This window comes from Labeo rohita, chromosome 5, assembly GCF_022985175.1.
Source record: "Labeo rohita strain BAU-BD-2019 chromosome 5, IGBB_LRoh.1.0, whole genome shotgun sequence".
Classification (NCBI taxonomy): Eukaryota; Metazoa; Chordata; class Actinopteri; order Cypriniformes; family Cyprinidae; genus Labeo; species Labeo rohita.
In genome coordinates this window covers 43287759-43307039 of record NC_066873.1, presented here as the reverse complement: position 1 = coordinate 43307039, position 19281 = coordinate 43287759, and the positions used below count along the sequence as shown (strand labels likewise).

Here is a 19281-nt window from a genome sequence, read left to right as displayed (position 1 = left end):
CACTTAAATGTGTATTTTGGATGTTTCTTTTCAATAATCTGATATGTCTGATGTTATGGAAGCAAAGTAGCCTAAAATCTCATAAGTGACCAGTGCATGAAAAAGAAAAAAAAACTATGGTTTGGCCTGTAGTGTCTCATCTTAAGATTCAGTCTCACTGCGTCTGAAAGTAATTCCTCACAGACTGAAGAGATAAATGACAACTTCTGACATACACTACAGCTTGAAAAATGAAATGCGTATAAACATTGACAAAGACAATGCCATTTATAAGGCTTTAACAAGAAGGTAAACCTCTGTGACAGTCAGTGTACTGTATGTGCTAATTAACTTACCCATTAAACATGAATGGGAAAATGCTAAAAATAAGCATCTAGTTAGCTGTCATGCATGAGCCGGTAAGAATCTCAATTCGAAATGTTTATTGAAACACTTTTTTTTTGGCCAGAAACACAAGTATTTCCTTTATCAAAAACTAATAATATTACATGAATTATTCTTCATAGACAGTTGCTCAGTGTAAATTCTGTTAATACATTAGAACATTTTTTTTTTTTTTTTAAATATTACAACCTTTCAAAACGGCATTGCAAATTATATACTACCCAAACTGATGAATAAAAATTTAAGCAAACTTAAAAGGAATCAGTGTAGCCTGTCATACAGAACATGAATGAAGAATTCAAATGTATCGAGTAAGAAAAGAATAACATTCAAAAATGCTTTTTTTATGTACAGATACAGTATGTGTGCTGATTATGTCTAGTCGCTTATATGGCACTATCAAATTAAAATTTGATTTGCATTATCTCCCTGTTAACAGCAATGCTAAGTAGGAGGTGTTATAAAATAACTGGATAAGTTATGTAAATACAGAAGTAAATGTCCCATATGTTTTATCCATAGACACTGGATTTCTAAGCCAGTAAGAACCTGAAACTAATTGGCTCCACAGAAGCATATAAAATCACTTCATACAGTACACATCTTGAGTTTGTACATTATTGCCAAAACTTAGTTTCTTTATGGAGATTATCAATGGCATTTTACTTCTGGAACCCTACAGCTGAATATGAATATGAATATGCATGACTGCAATGTTGATGTCACATGTCGTCATTTGTTAAAGTCAAAATGTCAGTGATATTTCTGATGAATAACATTAATGCTTAAGTTAAATCGTTAAAAATACAACTTAAAAAATCAATGTTGTTGATCTGTACGAGAAAAATCAGACTTAAGTACGAACATACTGTACTGTGCAATAAGACAGTGTTACAAGTTAATTAAAGATTTAAATCATGATATATTTTGAAACCTATTCAAAGATGTTCACAGAGAATATGACAAAAGCCTCCCTCGTTTCCACAATCGTACATGTTGGGCATGGTTATTGAGGTATCACCAGTTTTGGAAAGAAAGCTGGTACCGTCAATCCTATCGGTTCATTTTTGCAACGTGGTGCTCTTTTGGTCAAAGTAAGCGGTTTTGAGTCTGTGTTTCATTATCACGCTCATCGTTCTCATCTGAGATTTTGTTGGGTTGTGTAGGTCGTCCTGCGGGTTGGTTAAGGGGCTTCAGACGGCAGGCCTGGTCAGTTAGAGGTATCCGAGTGAACGCTGTTTGCTCCCTCTATAGGAGACGTCACAGAAGACGGAGTGACAGCATCATGCCAGCCACCGTTACCCTGGAAAGAGACACGGAAAAGACCATTTGAGACGTTCAATTAAAGTCAGGATGGAAACATTAGCCGATATTGATTTTCGAGAGTAAGGTCAGACAAGATGCTCTGTTTGTATCCTTTTTATCTGAACTGCTGAAACAAAATCCATCTTAGACCAGCCTTGTTTTAGAAGCTTTTGGACACTTTTCAGCAAGGAAACCATCTTAAACCTAATTTTAATTTACTTTAATTTTTCTTTAGGTTATTTAAATGTAACATTCAAAAATCCCATTCTTAACTGACAGATATTTATTTATTTATTTATTTTTTGTCTCTGCTGTTGTTTGCCACACTGAAAAAAAATAATCCTAATAATAATCTTAAACCAGTCTGGTCTGGTTAGGCTAGTCTGTTCATATGGTTTTAAAAGCTTTTTGGACATTTGTCAGTTGGTCAGGCCAGAAAACCATTATAAACCAGGTTAAGACCAGCCCGTCATCACTTGCTAGATTAAGATGTTTTTGTTTATTTGTTTGTTTTTACAGTGTCAAAATATTTCTGCTCTTGTGGAAATACATTAATACATATTAATTTGACTTAATTTTAATTGTATTTAAAACAATTTTGTTACATAAATGTAATATTTTAGATCAATATTTATGTCATTTTTATGTCAAAAAGATTATAGTATATTATTTAAAATATACTGCAAAATTCCTATTACTAACTAGTATTTTGATCTTATTTCATATTTTTTTATTATGAATATTTTGTCTTACTGACAGATTTTTTTTGCCCTGTTTCTGTATTTTTATTTATTTAATTATTTGCCTAAACTGTTGTTTGCCATACTAAAACAAAATCCAGCTTAAACCAGTCTGGTCTGGTCAGACTGGGAAACCATTATAAACCAGGTAATAGCTGGTTTAAGATGTTTTTGTGTGTTTGTGTTTACAAAAACAAAAATACTTCTGCTCTTACTTGTGGAAATAATTCTGATACAATTTAATTAAATTAATTTTTTTCTTTAGGTTACTTAAGTTTAAACATACAGGTCAATATTTATGTTATTTTTGATCAATTTCAAGTCAACATTTGTCGTAATTATCTGGCTAAACGTAAATCAATTAACATTAGTTAACATACTCTGGCTGGAAAGACTCAATTAGCTATAATTTTACATTGAAAATGTGGGGTGAAAATAGTATACAATGCAAAATGACCCTTTTTAATGATTATTTTGAGATATTTTTTTAAATGATTTTTTAATATTAATTTATTTTACTACACTGGAAGATTTTTTTCACGTATTTGTTTTAAATAAATAAATAAAAATCTGCCAAAACTGCCAGACAAAAAAAAAAAAACACTAATATTAACAGGTCTCGTATGAACAATTTGAAAACAAGTCTTCAAAACGTATGCAGCATTATGTACATTTATCTTTTTTTAGATTTTTAGATATGTGACCCTGGATCACAAAACCAGGTGCAAAATATCGAAATATTGAGAAAATCATCTTTAAAGTCGCATGCATATTAGTAATCAAAAAATGAAGTTTTGATACATTTATGGTAGGAAATTTACAAAATATCTCCACGGAACATGATCTTTACTTAATATCCTAATGACTTTTGGCATAAAAGAAAAATCAATTATTTTGACGCATACAATGTATTTTTGCCTATTGCTACAAATATACCAATGCTACTTAACACTGGTTTTGTGGTCCAGGGTCACAATAAAACACCAATTAAAAAAAAACTCAGAAATCAGAAATCATTGCTTTTGAAGTGTGGCTAACATTATGTGATGTTTTTATAAATGTTAGTAAGTGTCCATGATATCTGAAGCTTTTTGTACTGCCCTTTACTTCTCTTTGTGATATGGCTGGATGATTGTTTTTAGTATTAGAGAGTCGACATGGCTGCCTCAATAGATAAATGAACCTTTAACGCCGTGACTCCAGATCGACTCCATTATAAAGCGTGTCTTATCAGACCTCATCTGGGAAGACGCTATTCACATCTGTACAAAGCTGCAGGCAATTCCAGTTTCATACTTTATTATAGTGATAAGCAAATGGACTGCAAATTCGTTCAGAGAGAGAGCGTGGTTCAATAAGGAGGCAGATATATACTGCCAAGAGCCGCGCATGTCCTTGTGTTATTAGATGCATTTTGGAAAATGGAAATGGAACGCATTTGCTTTCAATCCCAGCAAACAGGCCCGTGTGCATGTGTGAATATTAATATGAATCCATACGTTTATCTTTGCCTTTTCACAGAAGCGCATCACCTCTCCCAGACTTAATCTTAGCTGTCGTCTTTGTCGGCTCACGGAGCGACGGTTTGATCATACAACGTCTGTCTGAATGACTCCGGGAGACCTGCTGCGAAGAGATTATTCCTTTCCACCACATGAGACGCTGTGTGTGTGTGTGTGTGTGTATTGCATATGTGTGTCAATAACATTTGGACTCTAATGCACTTTAGGTGTGGATTTAAGTGGGGCTGACGTCAAAATTTAGTTTAAAGCATCAAAGCATCCGCATATGTTTTGGGATAAAATGTCGTTTCTCTGTCAAACTCACGTTCAAGCCATGAGGGCTGTAAAGTGGGTTTCCCCGCAGACCGTCGCTGTAACCCAACGACTGTCCGATGGCGTGACGTATGGAGTCTCCCTGCAGAGAGAAAGACAGGAGATTCAGCGTAAGAGAGTCATAAATACTGTACACCATTTAAACCAAAAGAATACAGTCATTCTTCATTTACAAAATAAATATCTTAACAGAAAAAAATATTTCTTAGTTCTGCATGCTTTAATGAGTAATCAAGGAAAAGGTTTGTGTTACCTGATAGAAATACACAATTAAAAGTAGCTTGAATTTGGATGCAGATGTAGATTTATATTCATTATCAAAATCAATAATATCTGTAAAAACTGTAGAAACCTCATTTTTAATTATTCTGATTGTTTGCGAAGTGTGAAGTGCTAAAAAAAGGCATCACAGTTTCCACAAAAAATGAAGCAGTCCAACTGTTTTCAACATTGGTAGTAATTAGAAATGTTTCTTGAGCAGCAAATCTGCATCTTAGAATGATTTCTGAATTATCATGTGACACTGAAGACTGGAGTAATGGTGCTGAAAAGTCAGCTTTGCGTCACAGGAATAAATTAGATTTTAAAAAGCTGTTATTTTCAATTGTAATAATATTTCACAATATTACTGTTTTTATTGGATTTTTAATCAAATAAATGATCTTCTAAAAACATTTAAGTTATATTGTGTTGTAAATTATTTTTTATATCCATGTATGTTATATATATATTGTATTTAGGTTGATGTGTGTGATACCTGTGTCTGTCCTGTGTTGGGGACCTGGGTCGGCTGGTAGGATCCGTTCAGGCCAGACATGCTCATAAACATGTCTCCTGAACCCGGCAAACTATACGAACCTGAAGAACCTACAGAGAGAAGGAGAAACCGTAAGTCTGTAAACATGAGAAAAGCAAGAGCATTATTTGTTTGCAGATGCCACTTGGTTTGATCATTTTATATGTGATATAAAGGAATTCAGACGTTTTTAAGTGACATGCATGTTAAAACAATTATCCAAATGGTTTTTATGCACATACTGTACATAAACACACAAAGTTGAACACTGATGGAGGGTTTAATGGGAAGAACAGCACAGACAGAGGAAGTTCACTGAAGTTCAATTATAACAAATCATCACAGGAAGTGTCTGCAAGTCCAGGGCTATTAGAGGTCATGAAAACTAAAACAAAACCACAGAAAAAAGTAAAATAAATTAAAATAAAAAATAACAAAGTTCCTACATAGGAAATAAACCTTAACTGAACTTATATATATATATAAAGCAACATTTCTCATTTTAAGGCTTTATGTACTAAAATAAATACAAACTGTGTAGAAACATATAAATTAAAAACGAATAAAAAAGACAAAAACACACTACAAAATTGCTAAAATTAAAATGAAAACAGGAAATATAAAATACATCAAGTATAAAAATTAATTCAAAATATGAATAAAAGCTATAATAGTATCTCAATGAGACTAAAATACTAAACTCTGTAACGTACCAGTGAACATGTTGTTTAACAGATTATTTTTATCTTCTGCTGCATCCAACTGAAAGTCTTCATCTTTCATCTGAAAGCCTGTAGAGAAAATGACAGACATTTATTACAGAATTGAACTCATTTATAGTTACTTTTTAATTACTTATTTCAAAAATGCATGTTCATGACCAAATAATTGCATTAGATCAACTCTATCTGCAGTACAATGGAGAATGGGTCTAGCTGTCGCACTTTTTATTCTTACGTTTACATTTCTACTGTTATTGGCTAGTAAACATGATACAGTTCATTTAACAGAACTATATGCCGCCTGTAACAGGGTATGTTGTCACAATGGGTTGTCTGTTTTGGCCAACAGATGTTGATATTTAAAATTAGTGCTGAAGAAAACAGGTATTTGTGAAATTGGACTCAAAATACTCAAAAAAAAAAAAACTCCTTTGTGACAACTAGCCCCGGTGGTCTCCCCATTGATCTTGTTCATGTGTACCGGAGCTGGGCGTTGCGGGCGAGTTGGTCTGGCTGTTCTGCACAGCGGCCGCCACGGCCTGAGCCGCCGTCACTGCCGTCTTTGCTGCGTACAGATTCGCCTCTTCCTGGAATTTACCGATGTTCTTCTTATAGCGAATACGTTTATTACCAAACCAGTTTGAAACCTGAGAGAGAGAAAGAAAGAGAGGCAAATGTGGATGAATCTCACGAGGAAATATTATTTAAAAAATAATGATTAGAGAGAGAGAGAGAGAGAGAGAGAGAGAGAAAGGAGAATATTTTAAAATAAAATATAATAGAAATATATAGAAATTCTATTTTTCATACAGAAAATCAACAACATTTCATCATGAAAAAAGAACACAAATGTAGGTGAATCTCATGAGGAAATATAAAAAAAAATTAGATATTTTTCCTAATTTTCTAATTTCTTTTTAAAATATGTTATAATATGATGTATTATACATAAAATACATTTGATTGTATAAATAATTATATATATATATATATATATATATATATATAAATTTGTAAACATATTTTACAAATATTAAATATTATTTTTTTATAATATTATAACATATTATAAAAATATAAAGAAGTTATATTATTATTATTATTATTATTATTATTATTATAAATTTGTCATAAAGAGAAGGAGTATTAACATCTTTTACTGGGAATTTTTTCACCCATAATAATAATAATAATAATAACAATAATAATAATAATAAAAAGACAGAGGCAAATATAGATGAATTTCTTTAGGAAATATTATTTAAAAAAATGTTATATATATATATATATATATATATATATATTTTACTTTAAAAAAAAGAAAAAGAAAATAAATTGTATTATGCATCAATGCATATTATGCATCTTTAATTTAAATTAAAATTAATTACATTTTCCCCTATAAGAGGGAGAAGCAAATGTAGATGAATCTCATGGAAAAAAAGATTTAAAATATTATAATTACATTATAAAGTATTATAATTTTATTATAGATTATTATAGGTTTAGCCTAAAATCAGAAGAAAAAAAATATTTTGCATGAAGAGAATAATGCCACTTTAATTTTGTGATAGAATTTTAATTAATTACATTTTTCTCCCATAATGAAAAAAACTATGTTGCTTTTATATTATTCATAAAAAATTATTATTATTGCAAAGTCCAATGAAATTTGTGCTGCAAGCCAAATGTTCACAGGTTCTCCAAAAAATGCATTTTTGTTGTATTTTACAGCGACTGTTATTCTCACACATTTGTAAGACATTGTAAATGGACCAACCTTTTGCAAAAGAACATTAACGTTTCTACAAACCCAGACATATTAAAATTACATCCACCTCGAGCAATGGCTCCTTCATAAAATATCTCCAAACAGGCCTTAAACTGCCAATGGGAGGCGGAATAGTTCAAGAAGTGCTATAAAAACGCCTCGCTGATGTCATAATCTCAGGATCCAATAAAAGACAGCCGGAAGACACCATCCAAGTGCAGAAAAGCATGTAACTGTCGGCAGTGGTGAGGAAATGTATGCATGTGTGTGTGTGTGTGTGTGTCTTATGGCCGTACTGAATAATTCCAGCTGCTGAATAAATGACTATATGATGCATCATTTGTTGTTCAGCACACAGAGACACGGCTGCCACTGCAACCAACATCGACAGACAACACAGCGGACGGACGAATGTTTTAGTGACATACCTGTGACACAGTGATGGTGCTTCCCTTCCCCTAAGGGCACAAAAAGAAGGGGCTTTTTTACAGTAACGACTTCCTGTACACACCCACCCGTTACACAAACATAAAACAGCCTGAATATTCATAATGTGTGTCCTTCTCAGTCGAGCGCAACAGTCGCTTCTGGAAGTAAAAGTGCCAAACTTTTCATGAGCTCTGAGGTTGTATGATTATGATTATATGATTATGAAAAAAAAAAAAAAGTAAATAGAATTTGCTTTGAAACTTTCACTCAGAAATTGCTGGTAAATTTTTAAAAATAATTTAAAAAGTAAAAAATAATTTTACAAGTAACACACGAATTTAACTTTTGAAGTAGTAAGACTAAAATTGTATTTTCTTGTAAATTGTACCCTAAAAATGAATTATTTACAACTGTAATAATTTACAGTATATATTGCAGAATTTCTTGTAATAAACTTCATTACCCATAATCCTGAAGCTGCTGTTACTATGAAAATAATAATTGCTGTAAGCAGGGTTGTGTCGACTTTTTGTAGGTAAAGTTAGCTAGTTACTAGCAGTGTTGTTAACTATAACTAAAACTATTTTTAAAAAATAAAAATAAAATGTTATAAATAAAATATAAATATTAAATTAAAAAATAAATGAAAATGAAATACGTTTAAATTTAGTACTAAAATTACTAACTGAAATAATAAAAACTTAAACTGAAATTAAACATAAATTGAAAGTATTTAGAAATACTGTTAAAAAAAACAAAAACTAATAAAAACAAAAGGCACTTTAAAAAACTAGAAATGTTAAAATAAAAGCTAATTCAAACAAAAAAAAACAGATTTTTTTATGTTTAGATGAAAAAAAATCATAAAATGACAGTATAAAAAGTACACATCAAATAAAAATTTAACTAAAATAAAAATGAAACTGAAAATATCAAACTTAAAGCTAATTCAAACAAAAAAAAAAAACTAAAATTAAAATTGAAAAAAATATTTAAATGAAAAAAAACATAAAATTGGCAAAAGCACATCAAATAACTAAAAATGTAACTAAAATAAAAATGAAATTGAAAATATCAAACTTATAGCTAATTCAAACTAAAACACTGAAATAAAAAATAAAAATATTTAGATGAAAAAATCATAAGATTGTCAAAAGCACTTCAAATTACTCAAAATTTAACTAAAATAAAAATGAAACTGAAAATATCAAACTAAAAAACTAAAATAAAAATACATAAAAATATTTTTTAAAAATCATAAATTTGGTAAAAGCACATCAAATAACTAAAAATGTAACTAAAATAAAAATGAAACTAAAAATAAAAAAACAAAAAAAACCCAAAAATAAATGTAAAATAAAAAATCATAAATTTGGCAAAAGGACATTAATAACTAAAATAAAAATGAAACAAAATATAAAACTTAAAGCTAATTCAAATTTAAAAAATGAAATTAAAAATATTTTGATAAAAAAATCATAAAAGTGGCAAAGCACATCAAATAACAAAAAATGTAACTAAAATAAAAATGAAACTGAAAATATCAAACTTATAGCTAATTCAAACTAAAAAACTAAAATAAAAAGAAAAAGAAAATATTTAAAAGCACAAAAATTCATAAAATTGGCAAAAGCACATCAAAAAACTAAAATAAAAATGAAACGGAAAATATCAAACTTAAAGCTAATTCAAACAAAAAACTGAAATAAAAATAAAAATATTTACATAAACATAAAATTGACAAAAGCACATCAAATAACTGAAAATGCAAAATTAAACTGAAAAAATAAAAGCTAATTCAAAATATTAATGATATCTAACACAGAAATAATATTAAACTAACACTGTCTACTAGTCTCGTGCAACCACAGCTCATTTTGTTTATGTGTGATTTAGGGATGGATCTATCTGAAAAAATGAGCAGAAAAAGAGACTAACTAGCTACCTAATTAACCAACATAAAAGAGTAGTTGTGTTTTCTGAGAAGACACATGAACCATTTGTTTGCAGCTCTTTATAGTTTTAGTAGTTCATTAATTCCTGCAAAAGTACATTTGCTATTTTTTTTTTACATTTTCACACACAGTTTTGCAAAACAAATGTTGTTTGCCTTCTACTAAACTCTATTTGAACTTCGTTTAGAAATCTCTTTAAAGAAAATAAACGAGAAAAATACTTCCAGGATCCATTCGGCAGAAACTGGGCGCTCACTGTTGCGCTCTAAATCCCTTCACACTCATCTTGAGATGTTAGCGGGCAGCATCGCTGTGCTTCATCACTATTTTGAGCCAAATTCTCTGCACCTTCACAGTGTCACAGACCACCTCTAACAAATTTGTTAGTTATTTTGTTCAGATTGTGAATAAAATCTTGTCGTTTGACAGCTGAAAGCTCGTGTGCGCGGTATCGTCAGAGATCTGGACTGCGGGGGGACGGACTGACCTGTGACACAGTGATGGCACACTTCTTGGCCAGCTCCTCTTTGGCCTCCTCGCTGGGATACGGGTTACTGAGGTGAGAGTAGAAATACTCGTTCAAAATCTCTGTCGCCTGCTTGCTGAAGTTGCGTCTTTTCCTCCTGGAGAAAGACGAATCATTAGTATCGGCAGATCCTCAACTGTTACTATAAACAGTCCCTGATGTGGCATAAAAACTTCTTTTTTGGCCACTTATTTGCTTAAAACAATGAGATAATGAGAATCTGACTTTGGCAGCCAATCCCTCTCTCTCTCTGTATGATGTCATCACTGAGCCCACCAATCACTGTCTGCTTCATTTGCATTCCATCATTTGAATAACTTTCTGATGAGCAGATTTATGCAGTTTACTTTTTGATTTAAGTAACTTGTGCCCTTGCAAGCCAACCGGCACTAATTGGCAAATTTCCTCATCCCGGCTTATCCTTCTGCCAGTTTAAGCAAAACACCCATAAGACCTTAAAATATTACCACATCACCCACTCGTTCACACACGCCTCGCTCTCGGCACATCCAATACAATCAGAAACAAACCCACACTTGCAAAAACACCTACATGTGTAAAAACACACCATCAATAATGATTATCCTTTATTAAAAAAAAAAAAAAAAGCTTTATCTAAAGGTAGTTGAAGTGTGTTATTAGTAGAACAGTCTCTCTGGGGAAAAATGATGTTTGAATTCACTAAACAGTTTTGAGCTTTGTATTTTAGAAAAGAAACCTGGGGCTCATTAACCACCCGCAATTCAACCTAAACATTTTCTGTGCTAAATCTATGCTTATCTATGTTTATATAATATGTATATTAAGTGTATTATATTGCACCTTATTTACGTAAGCAAACACACATACAGGCAAAATGCATGCACTAAATGTTATGCAAGATGATTTAGATAAAAGAAAAACTGGAAAAAAAATTAAACCTAAAATATTTTAAAATTAAATTAAACCTAAATAATAATGTTCAACAGAGAAAAACATACAAAAGCATATAAGCATATAAAAGCATGTATAAATAATACTAAAATAACACCTTTCCTATTTAAAAAAGTCTAGATTGTGACTTATTGACATACGGCAACACATATACTGGTAAAATGCATGCATTTTGATTGGGATTAAAATAAATAAAACTGAAAAAAAAAAAAAAAAAAATTTAACCAAAATAATAATATAAAAAAGAGAAAACTGTCAAAAGCATATAAAAGTGGAAGCATTAAAAGTGGAACTAAACTAAAATAAATAAATAAATAAATACATTTTAAATAAATAAATAAATAAATAACCTGAAATTGCAAAAAAAGAAAAAAAAAAAAAAATACCTAAAAAAAGAGAAAACTGACAAACGCATATAACAAGATTGCTAAAAAATAAAGTAAACATTTAAAAAATAGGCTAATTCAGAACATTAATGAAAACTATAAAATATATATACAAGTAATACTAAAAATACTGTTTAAATAATAAATAAAATAATAAATGTAAATAATTTATTTTAATAATAAATTAAAATAATAATAATAATTATTATTATTTTATTATTAAAATGCACGCATTTTGATGTGTATTTAAATAAATAAATAAAACAGTAAAAATGAATTAAACCTAACTAATAAAAAAGCATACAGCAAAATTACTAAAAGTGAAACTAAGCTAAATAAATAAATACATACATTTTAAATAAAAATAAATAAATAAACTGAACTTGCAAAAAAAAAAAAAAAAAAAAAAACAGTAATATAAAACAGAAAACTGACAGAAGCTTATAACAAGATTGCTAAACAAAATAAACTACACTGAAAATAAGTAATACTAAAAAATACTGTTTCTATTCAAATAATTTGTACTGTAGATTGCACCTCATTCAAGGAAGCACATATACGGGCAAAATGCATGCATTAAAGGGGTCATCGGATGCCCATTTTTAACAAGTTGATATGATTCTTTAGGGTCTTAATGAAAAGTCTATAATATACTTCAGTTAAAAATTCTCAATTGTTGTGTAAAGCAACACCCTTTTTACCTTGTCAAAATCAGCTCTGCAAAAATCATCTCATTCTGAGGGATTGTTCCTTTAAATGCAAATGAGCTCTGCTCGCCCCGCCCCTCTCTTCTCTCTGTGGAGTGACGAGCCTGTTTACTTTAGCCACATTTAGCGCGTTTAGCCGCCAAACTTGCTAACTAGCATGCTATTAGGAAAGGTGATAGCAGAGGTTCATAAAAACAACCCTTATACACACTTCTGCTATAAGTGAAGCTGGATCATGAATGATTTGCGCGAACACAGACACATTTATGTTGATCTGGAGGTGCATTCCTTTCACAAACAAACGTAATCCACTGCATCTTCAGCGGCTCAGATGTCAGGAGTAAATGACGACCACTATGTTCATTATTACATCCTGCAACACAACACCTCAATCGCTCAATCGGAGATATTCTTGTCTAACTTACATCCCTGCTCCGGCATTGAACCAGTGGAGGTTGGACTGTTACAGCTGATCTGAGGTAAAACGCTCATGTCAATCAACTATCGTGGGAGCGGCCTCTGTCTGTGTGATGGCATCTGAGAATGGCTCGATTTGAAAAAGGGGATATTATTTTACAGATTAATTAAAAACCACTGCACAACACACATTAATGTTCAAACAACATGAAAAAGTGAACTTTGCATCCGATGACCCCTCTAAATGTTATGCAAGATGCATATAACAAAATTCATAAAAATTCAACTAAACTGTTAATATTAAAACAAATGCTCATTAAAAACATTAATAGCATGTCAAAAATATAGTAGTATATAAGAAATACTAAAAAACACCTTTTCTAAACATGGCAAGATGCAGGCAATGCATGTCATGCAAGATGTTGTGGATAAAATTGTCTGCTGAATGCATGACTGAAAATGTGTTTCAGAGATTCTGACCTGGCGTCGAGGAAGCGGGACCTGAGGATCATGACGGCCTCGCAGGTGCTCTGCTTGAGCTGCATCTGGATGGAGCTGAATTTGCGGTGGATGATGTTTACCATGCGCTCGATCTCTTTGGGCGAGATGGGCCGCGTGCGAGACTGTTCCCTCAACAGGTTCATCACATGGGTAGTGAACTCATTACACGCCTGTGAACCAATCAGATTACTCAGAACTGATAAAGCAAAGACATTTAACTAAAACTAAAACTATTAAAACATTTTATTAACTGAAATAAAATAAAATAGAAATATTAAATAAAAAAATTTGAATTAAAATTAGAAATGCTGCCTTGGCAACTAACTGAAATAAGTTTAAACGGAATCACTAAAATTATTAAATAAGTAAATAAATAAACATTTTGTATAGTTCTGTATTTTATTTATTTATTGTATTAATTGTCCTGCTGTATGATTTTTTCTAAATGATTTCTTGTAAAGTGACCTTGAGGTCTTCAAAGGTACTATATAAATAAATTATTATTAGAACCAAAATATAATATTAAAAAGATAAAACTTACAAAAGCATGTGACAAAATTACTAAAATATAAAATATAATACTGAAAATATAAAAATAAATGCTAATTCAAAGTAACCTAAAAATGCAAACAGAATATAAATAATATTAAAATAACACTACTCAGTATGTGTATTTATGTGTTTTTACAAAAAGTACACAAAAGTACACACAAAAAAATGACTTAAAAAGTAATAATAAAATAAAATGTAATAACAAAACTACTAAAAATGAACTATTAAAACATTTTTGTTATTTGAGCAAAGCTGAAATAAAATAAAAATTTATAAATATTAGATAAAAAACTTTACCTAAATGAAAATGATAAATGTTGCAACTAACTGAAGTAAATAAAACAAAATAATAAAATAAAGTAATAATAACAATAATAATAAAACAAATCTAAATAGTAATATTAAAAATCAACAAAAAGAAAGAAGTTACTAAAATAAACATAAAATGACTAAAAATCAAACTAAACTGAAAATATCAAAATAAACGTTAATTCAAGATAAAATAAAAATTATAACAGAATATAAATGATATTAAAATAACACTACTCAATATGTGTATTTATGTCTTTTCACAAAATAAAAAAGTACACAAAATAAAAAACATTTTAACATTGGCTAAAAACGTAATAATAGATTACTAAAAATTAACTAAAGCTAAAGCTATTAAAATATTTTTGTTATTTTAAATAAGGCTGAAATAAAATAAAATATAAACATTAGAATGAAAATTTTAACTAAATGAAAATAACGAACTGCAATAAATAATATTAATAATAATAATAAACAAACCTAAATAGTAATATTAAAAATTCACAAAAAATAAAATGTGACTAAAATTCATATAACAAAGTTACTAAAAATGTAACTACATTGAAAATATAAAAATAAAACCTAATAAAAAAATTCTAACCTATAATTGTATATAAATAATACTAAAACAACACTACTCATTATGTCTTTCCCTAGTAGTGTAATTATTCCAGGATGTCTGATTGATTTTAGTGAAGCTCATACAGCCGTGTGTTCCTGATTATTTTACAGTTGTGCACTGCTCTGCATACCTGCTCATATTTCTCCAGCTCGGTGTGGTAGATCTGTCTGATCTGACTGAGTTTGGCTCTGTAGTCCGAGTGTTCGATGGAGTTATCGGCTCCCACTCCCACTGCTGCTGTTGCCGCAGCAACCGCCGCCGCCCCGCCCCCTTTCTCTGGTCCGGACACACCCTCTGCCAGCAGCATGTTATCCAGACGCATGAGCTGAGGGTCCGGAGGATCTTCATCCTGACTGCCACGGATACTGAGACCTGTCACAACATAAAATAAAACAGGCAATTTAAATATAAACATGCAATGACTAGATCTTTATATTTGGTTATTTTCAGGTGCTCAATGACTCCGTTTAACCACATATAAAAGTACACAGATGAGATGAGCAATGTAGACGTAACCATCAGGGTGTGAGACACATTCAGACATGCAATCATGATTTCTTGAACACCTGGACCTCGCAAAGCAGGTTTCAGATAGCCGGTTATTTCTTCTTATCACTCCACAGTGAATAAGCGACTAGACAGGCCCACCGCAGAACTGGCAAGCCCCTCACGTCCTCAGCCATTAACGCACGGCGCAGGATTAGTCTGCTATGACACGCTGTTTATCAGAGGTCGAGGTGTGTTTGTGCCAGCGCGACTACAAGAGAATGATTGACAGTGGCAGGTTTCTTCACTGAGGTGGGTGGAATAAAAGCGCCGTGAGCCGTTAAGATGTGCTTCAGCGGCCACCCAACACGGCCTCCTTTAATTCCACAACAAAGACTTTTTTTGGCACTTCATGTTTGATTTTTGATTTCGCAGTCTGCAGAGTGGATGGTCACGGAAGCGCAGGATATATATAGCGCATATATATACTGTATATGTCGTTTTTATAGATTGTTTGAACATTTTACAGATATATTTATTTATGTAATCTTTTCTAAAAAGCACAGGGAAAATGTTCTGTTGAAAAAAACATAAAAAAATACAAACTTAAATTATTATTATTTTTTTTAAATTTCATTCTGCATTCTAACTCTGCAATAAATAAAATAAAATTTAGTGGAATTTTTACATTTTTTTCTAATTTTGCAGGCAGTGGAGTAGACCCCCATTGATGCTCTGCTGATATTACATTTATAAATTTGTAATGTAAATGTTTTTGTCACTCTGCATTCTAGCTATGCTGATATAACAGGTATATTTTTCAACTTTTTTTAAATGTGTTTTTAAGGGGTTTAAAATGCCTTTAATGAGACAGCACAGTGGAGAACTAATAGGAAATCATTGGGTGAAGAGAGGGGGCCGGGATCAGCAAAGGACCTCAAGACGGGATTCGAACTCGGGTTGCCGCGAATGCAGCTATGCTACATGTCGCCACACTAGGCTACTGTGCTGACTTTTTCTACATTTTTTATGGATTTTTTTTTTTATTTCATTGACATTTTGCAGGCAGTGGAATGGATGCTCACATAAACGCAGGAGAAAACATGCACTGTCCACAAAACCAGTCTTAAGTAACATAGGTATATTTGTATTAATAGCTAAAACCACACTGTATGGGTTAAAATTTTAGATTTTTCTTTTATGCCAAAAATCATCAGGATATTAAGTAAAGATCATGTTCCATGAAGATATTTCAAAAATGTTCTACTGTAAATATATCAAAACTTATTTTTTGGTTAGTAATATGCATTGCTAAGAGCTTCATTTGGACAACTTTAAAGCCAATTTTCTGAATATTTCGATTTTTTTTTTTTTTTTTTTTTTGATTTTTAAATAGTTGTATCTCGGCCAAAAACTGTCCTATCCTAACAAACATACATCAATGGAAAGTTTATTTATTCAGCTTTCAGGTGATGTATAAATCTCAATTTCAAAAAAATGACCTTTATGACTGATTTTGTGGTCCAGGGTCACATATAATGTGTTTTTTTTATGGATTTTATAAATTTCAAAATTTTTTTTCATGTTTTATTGTTCTGTATTTTAGCTGCTGATATAACGAATGTACAGTTATATATTTTTTATGGAATTTATTTATTTATTTATTTTTTTTTTTCATTTTGCAGGTAGCAGACAGGATGTTCATGTGAGTGTAAATATTTTTTGGAGTCTTTTAATTCCAAATTTTTTGGAATCTTTAATACCATGTTTTAGAATATTTTATTTATTTGTTCATTCATTCATTCATTCATTTTTGTTAGTGTGTTTGTCATTATGCATTTTAACTTTTCTGATTTTACTTTTTTTAAAACTACATTTTGCACTCATGTGAGCCTGGGAGAAAAATGTTATTCCAATAGAACCAGAATTATATGAACACTGTTGTGAATGTATTATAAGTAAATGTAAGTGCTTATTTGTGCAAAACTCACCTTGACGCTAAGATGTTAAGGATGGTTTTTATCCTGTTTGAAAAGTCAAAAAAGATCTCTGTGATATTCTAGTATTAGGTCTCTCTTTTAATTTGCATCTTTAGGATTTTTTTGAACCTTTTTTCTAGTCCAGCAGGTGAAAATGGTGCATTTGATCACTTAGTAAAGTAACATCCCACATCTCCTCTTTAGGGAATTATTCATGTTGTAAATTGTAATAGTAAAGTTGGTTTAATAGCAGTGTTTGATTTTCTTACTGCTCTGATCTCTAAAAGAGCTTTTCTACAATAAAATACTCCAGATATTTTTAGAAAGACCCATGGAAAAGTAAAAATAAATGTATTTCAATTGCATAAAATTAACCATTTGCATTACACAAACTAAATGTAGTGCATATTTGTCAGTCATACATAAATGAAACAAACAGGTAAGATTTCTGCAATAGTGCTTATAGACTGAATGTGTTTTAAATACACAATAACCAGCTTTATGTATTTATCATCAATAAATCTTATACATTATAGTTCCACAGATAGTCATATTTAAATCATGTTCATACTTGCAGATTCTAAGCCATTTGAATCAATGCATTTAAAAAAAAAAAAAAATTTTTTTGAGTGCAGCAATCTTTGTTTCATTTATGTATGTCTGACAAATATGCATCATATATTAAGTTCATTAGTTTACGTTGCATAATCCACATGCATGGGATTTTATATGCAGTTCAAATACATAATTATTTAACTTAGAACTAAATATTTGAAAAATCAAAGTCACAGACCTCAATATGAATTTGTAGATTGACCTATTGGTGTGTATTTTTTCTCAAGGTGTTTTGGAGAATGTTGATACTTAAAGAAGCATTAGGGAGCATTAGACAAGCTCTGAAACAGCAATTAAACTCTCTGCTGAAGAAACATTAAGTGCAATGTCGATGTTTTAGGTGATTTTGAATATGCTCTTTCAAATAACCCAAGGACAGGATTGTAAACACACCACAGCTGCTCAGAATGACTAGAATAAGATCCACACACACTCGCACACACATTGCCCTCCGGGAACACACACACACACACACACAGTATTCATGAGGTCAATGCAAGATGACATTTAAAGCACAGCAGACAAAGGCAAACAAATGCAAGATGGAAGGAGTGAATATGAGAGCAAGCTTGAAGATATGAGCATTTGCTCTGCTCTGCTCTTAATCTCATTTCGGTTTCATCTCTTGCCTTTTCTTTGGTGTCGCTTTCATTTTTAATGGCAACAAAACAGTGAGGGTAGCCACATTCCCTATTCAGACCTCAGGCACAAAAATGCTAATTCAGCACAGAGCACATCGCCATGAAATGCATCTCTCAGACAGCGGCTCTCAGTTTAAGCACACGTCTAATTAGTTAACGGTGACTGAATGGGAACAGGATCGACAGCGAGGTGCATGCATATAGATAGACAAACATATTCATGACTGTTAGTGATGTTTGAACTCTACAGACAAACAATTACTGTGGCAGTATCATGGTTTAGTGATGATAGTACCAGATGAGGAGGCGTGTGCAGTCACTTTTCAAAATGATCGGAATTTAAATTTTTGAAACTATGGAAAAAATGAAGAGACCTCTTGAAAATTCTCATATATATGAATATATGAATATAAAAACATGGCATGTTTTTTATTTTGACAAATTGTCATTTCATGCTCTAAATGTAATATTTTAACAACTATTATTAATATTTTAATAAATTATTTAAAAAATGCATATTTTTTTAAATTCTATTGACAAAATTGACATTAATTATTAAAAAAGAAAAAACTGGAAATGAACAGGCATTCTGAGTCACTTTTCAAAATGTTAAGAATTGAAATTTTTCACCTTGTCGATGAGATATTTATATATATAACTATGAAAACAA

General features: G+C 31.0%; 1 protein-coding gene across 2 annotated transcripts in view; it reads right to left on the bottom strand.

The window, feature by feature from the left end:
* Positions 1–300: 300 nt before the first annotated feature.
* pbx3a (pre-B-cell leukemia homeobox 3a) overlaps positions 301–19281 on the bottom strand; it is a 51696-nt gene continuing 32715 nt past the window's right edge. The window contains exons 3-11 of one of the 2 annotated variants that reach the window (XM_051110137.1): positions 15021–15262; positions 13387–13577; positions 10425–10560; positions 7982–8011; positions 6264–6429; positions 5774–5851; positions 5022–5131; positions 4257–4346; positions 301–1687 (exon numbers count right to left, since the gene is read on the bottom strand). In XM_051110137.1, the coding sequence (XP_050966094.1) occupies positions 1595–1687; positions 4257–4346; positions 5022–5131; positions 5774–5851; positions 6264–6429; positions 7982–8011; positions 10425–10560; positions 13387–13577; positions 15021–15262 (1136 nt within the window). In that variant the 3' untranslated portion in view covers positions 301–1594. The remainder of the gene's footprint in view (positions 1688–4256; positions 4347–5021; positions 5132–5773; positions 5852–6263; positions 6430–7981; positions 8012–10424; positions 10561–13386; positions 13578–15020; positions 15263–19281) is intronic. The other variant, XM_051110138.1, reaches the window with a different exon arrangement.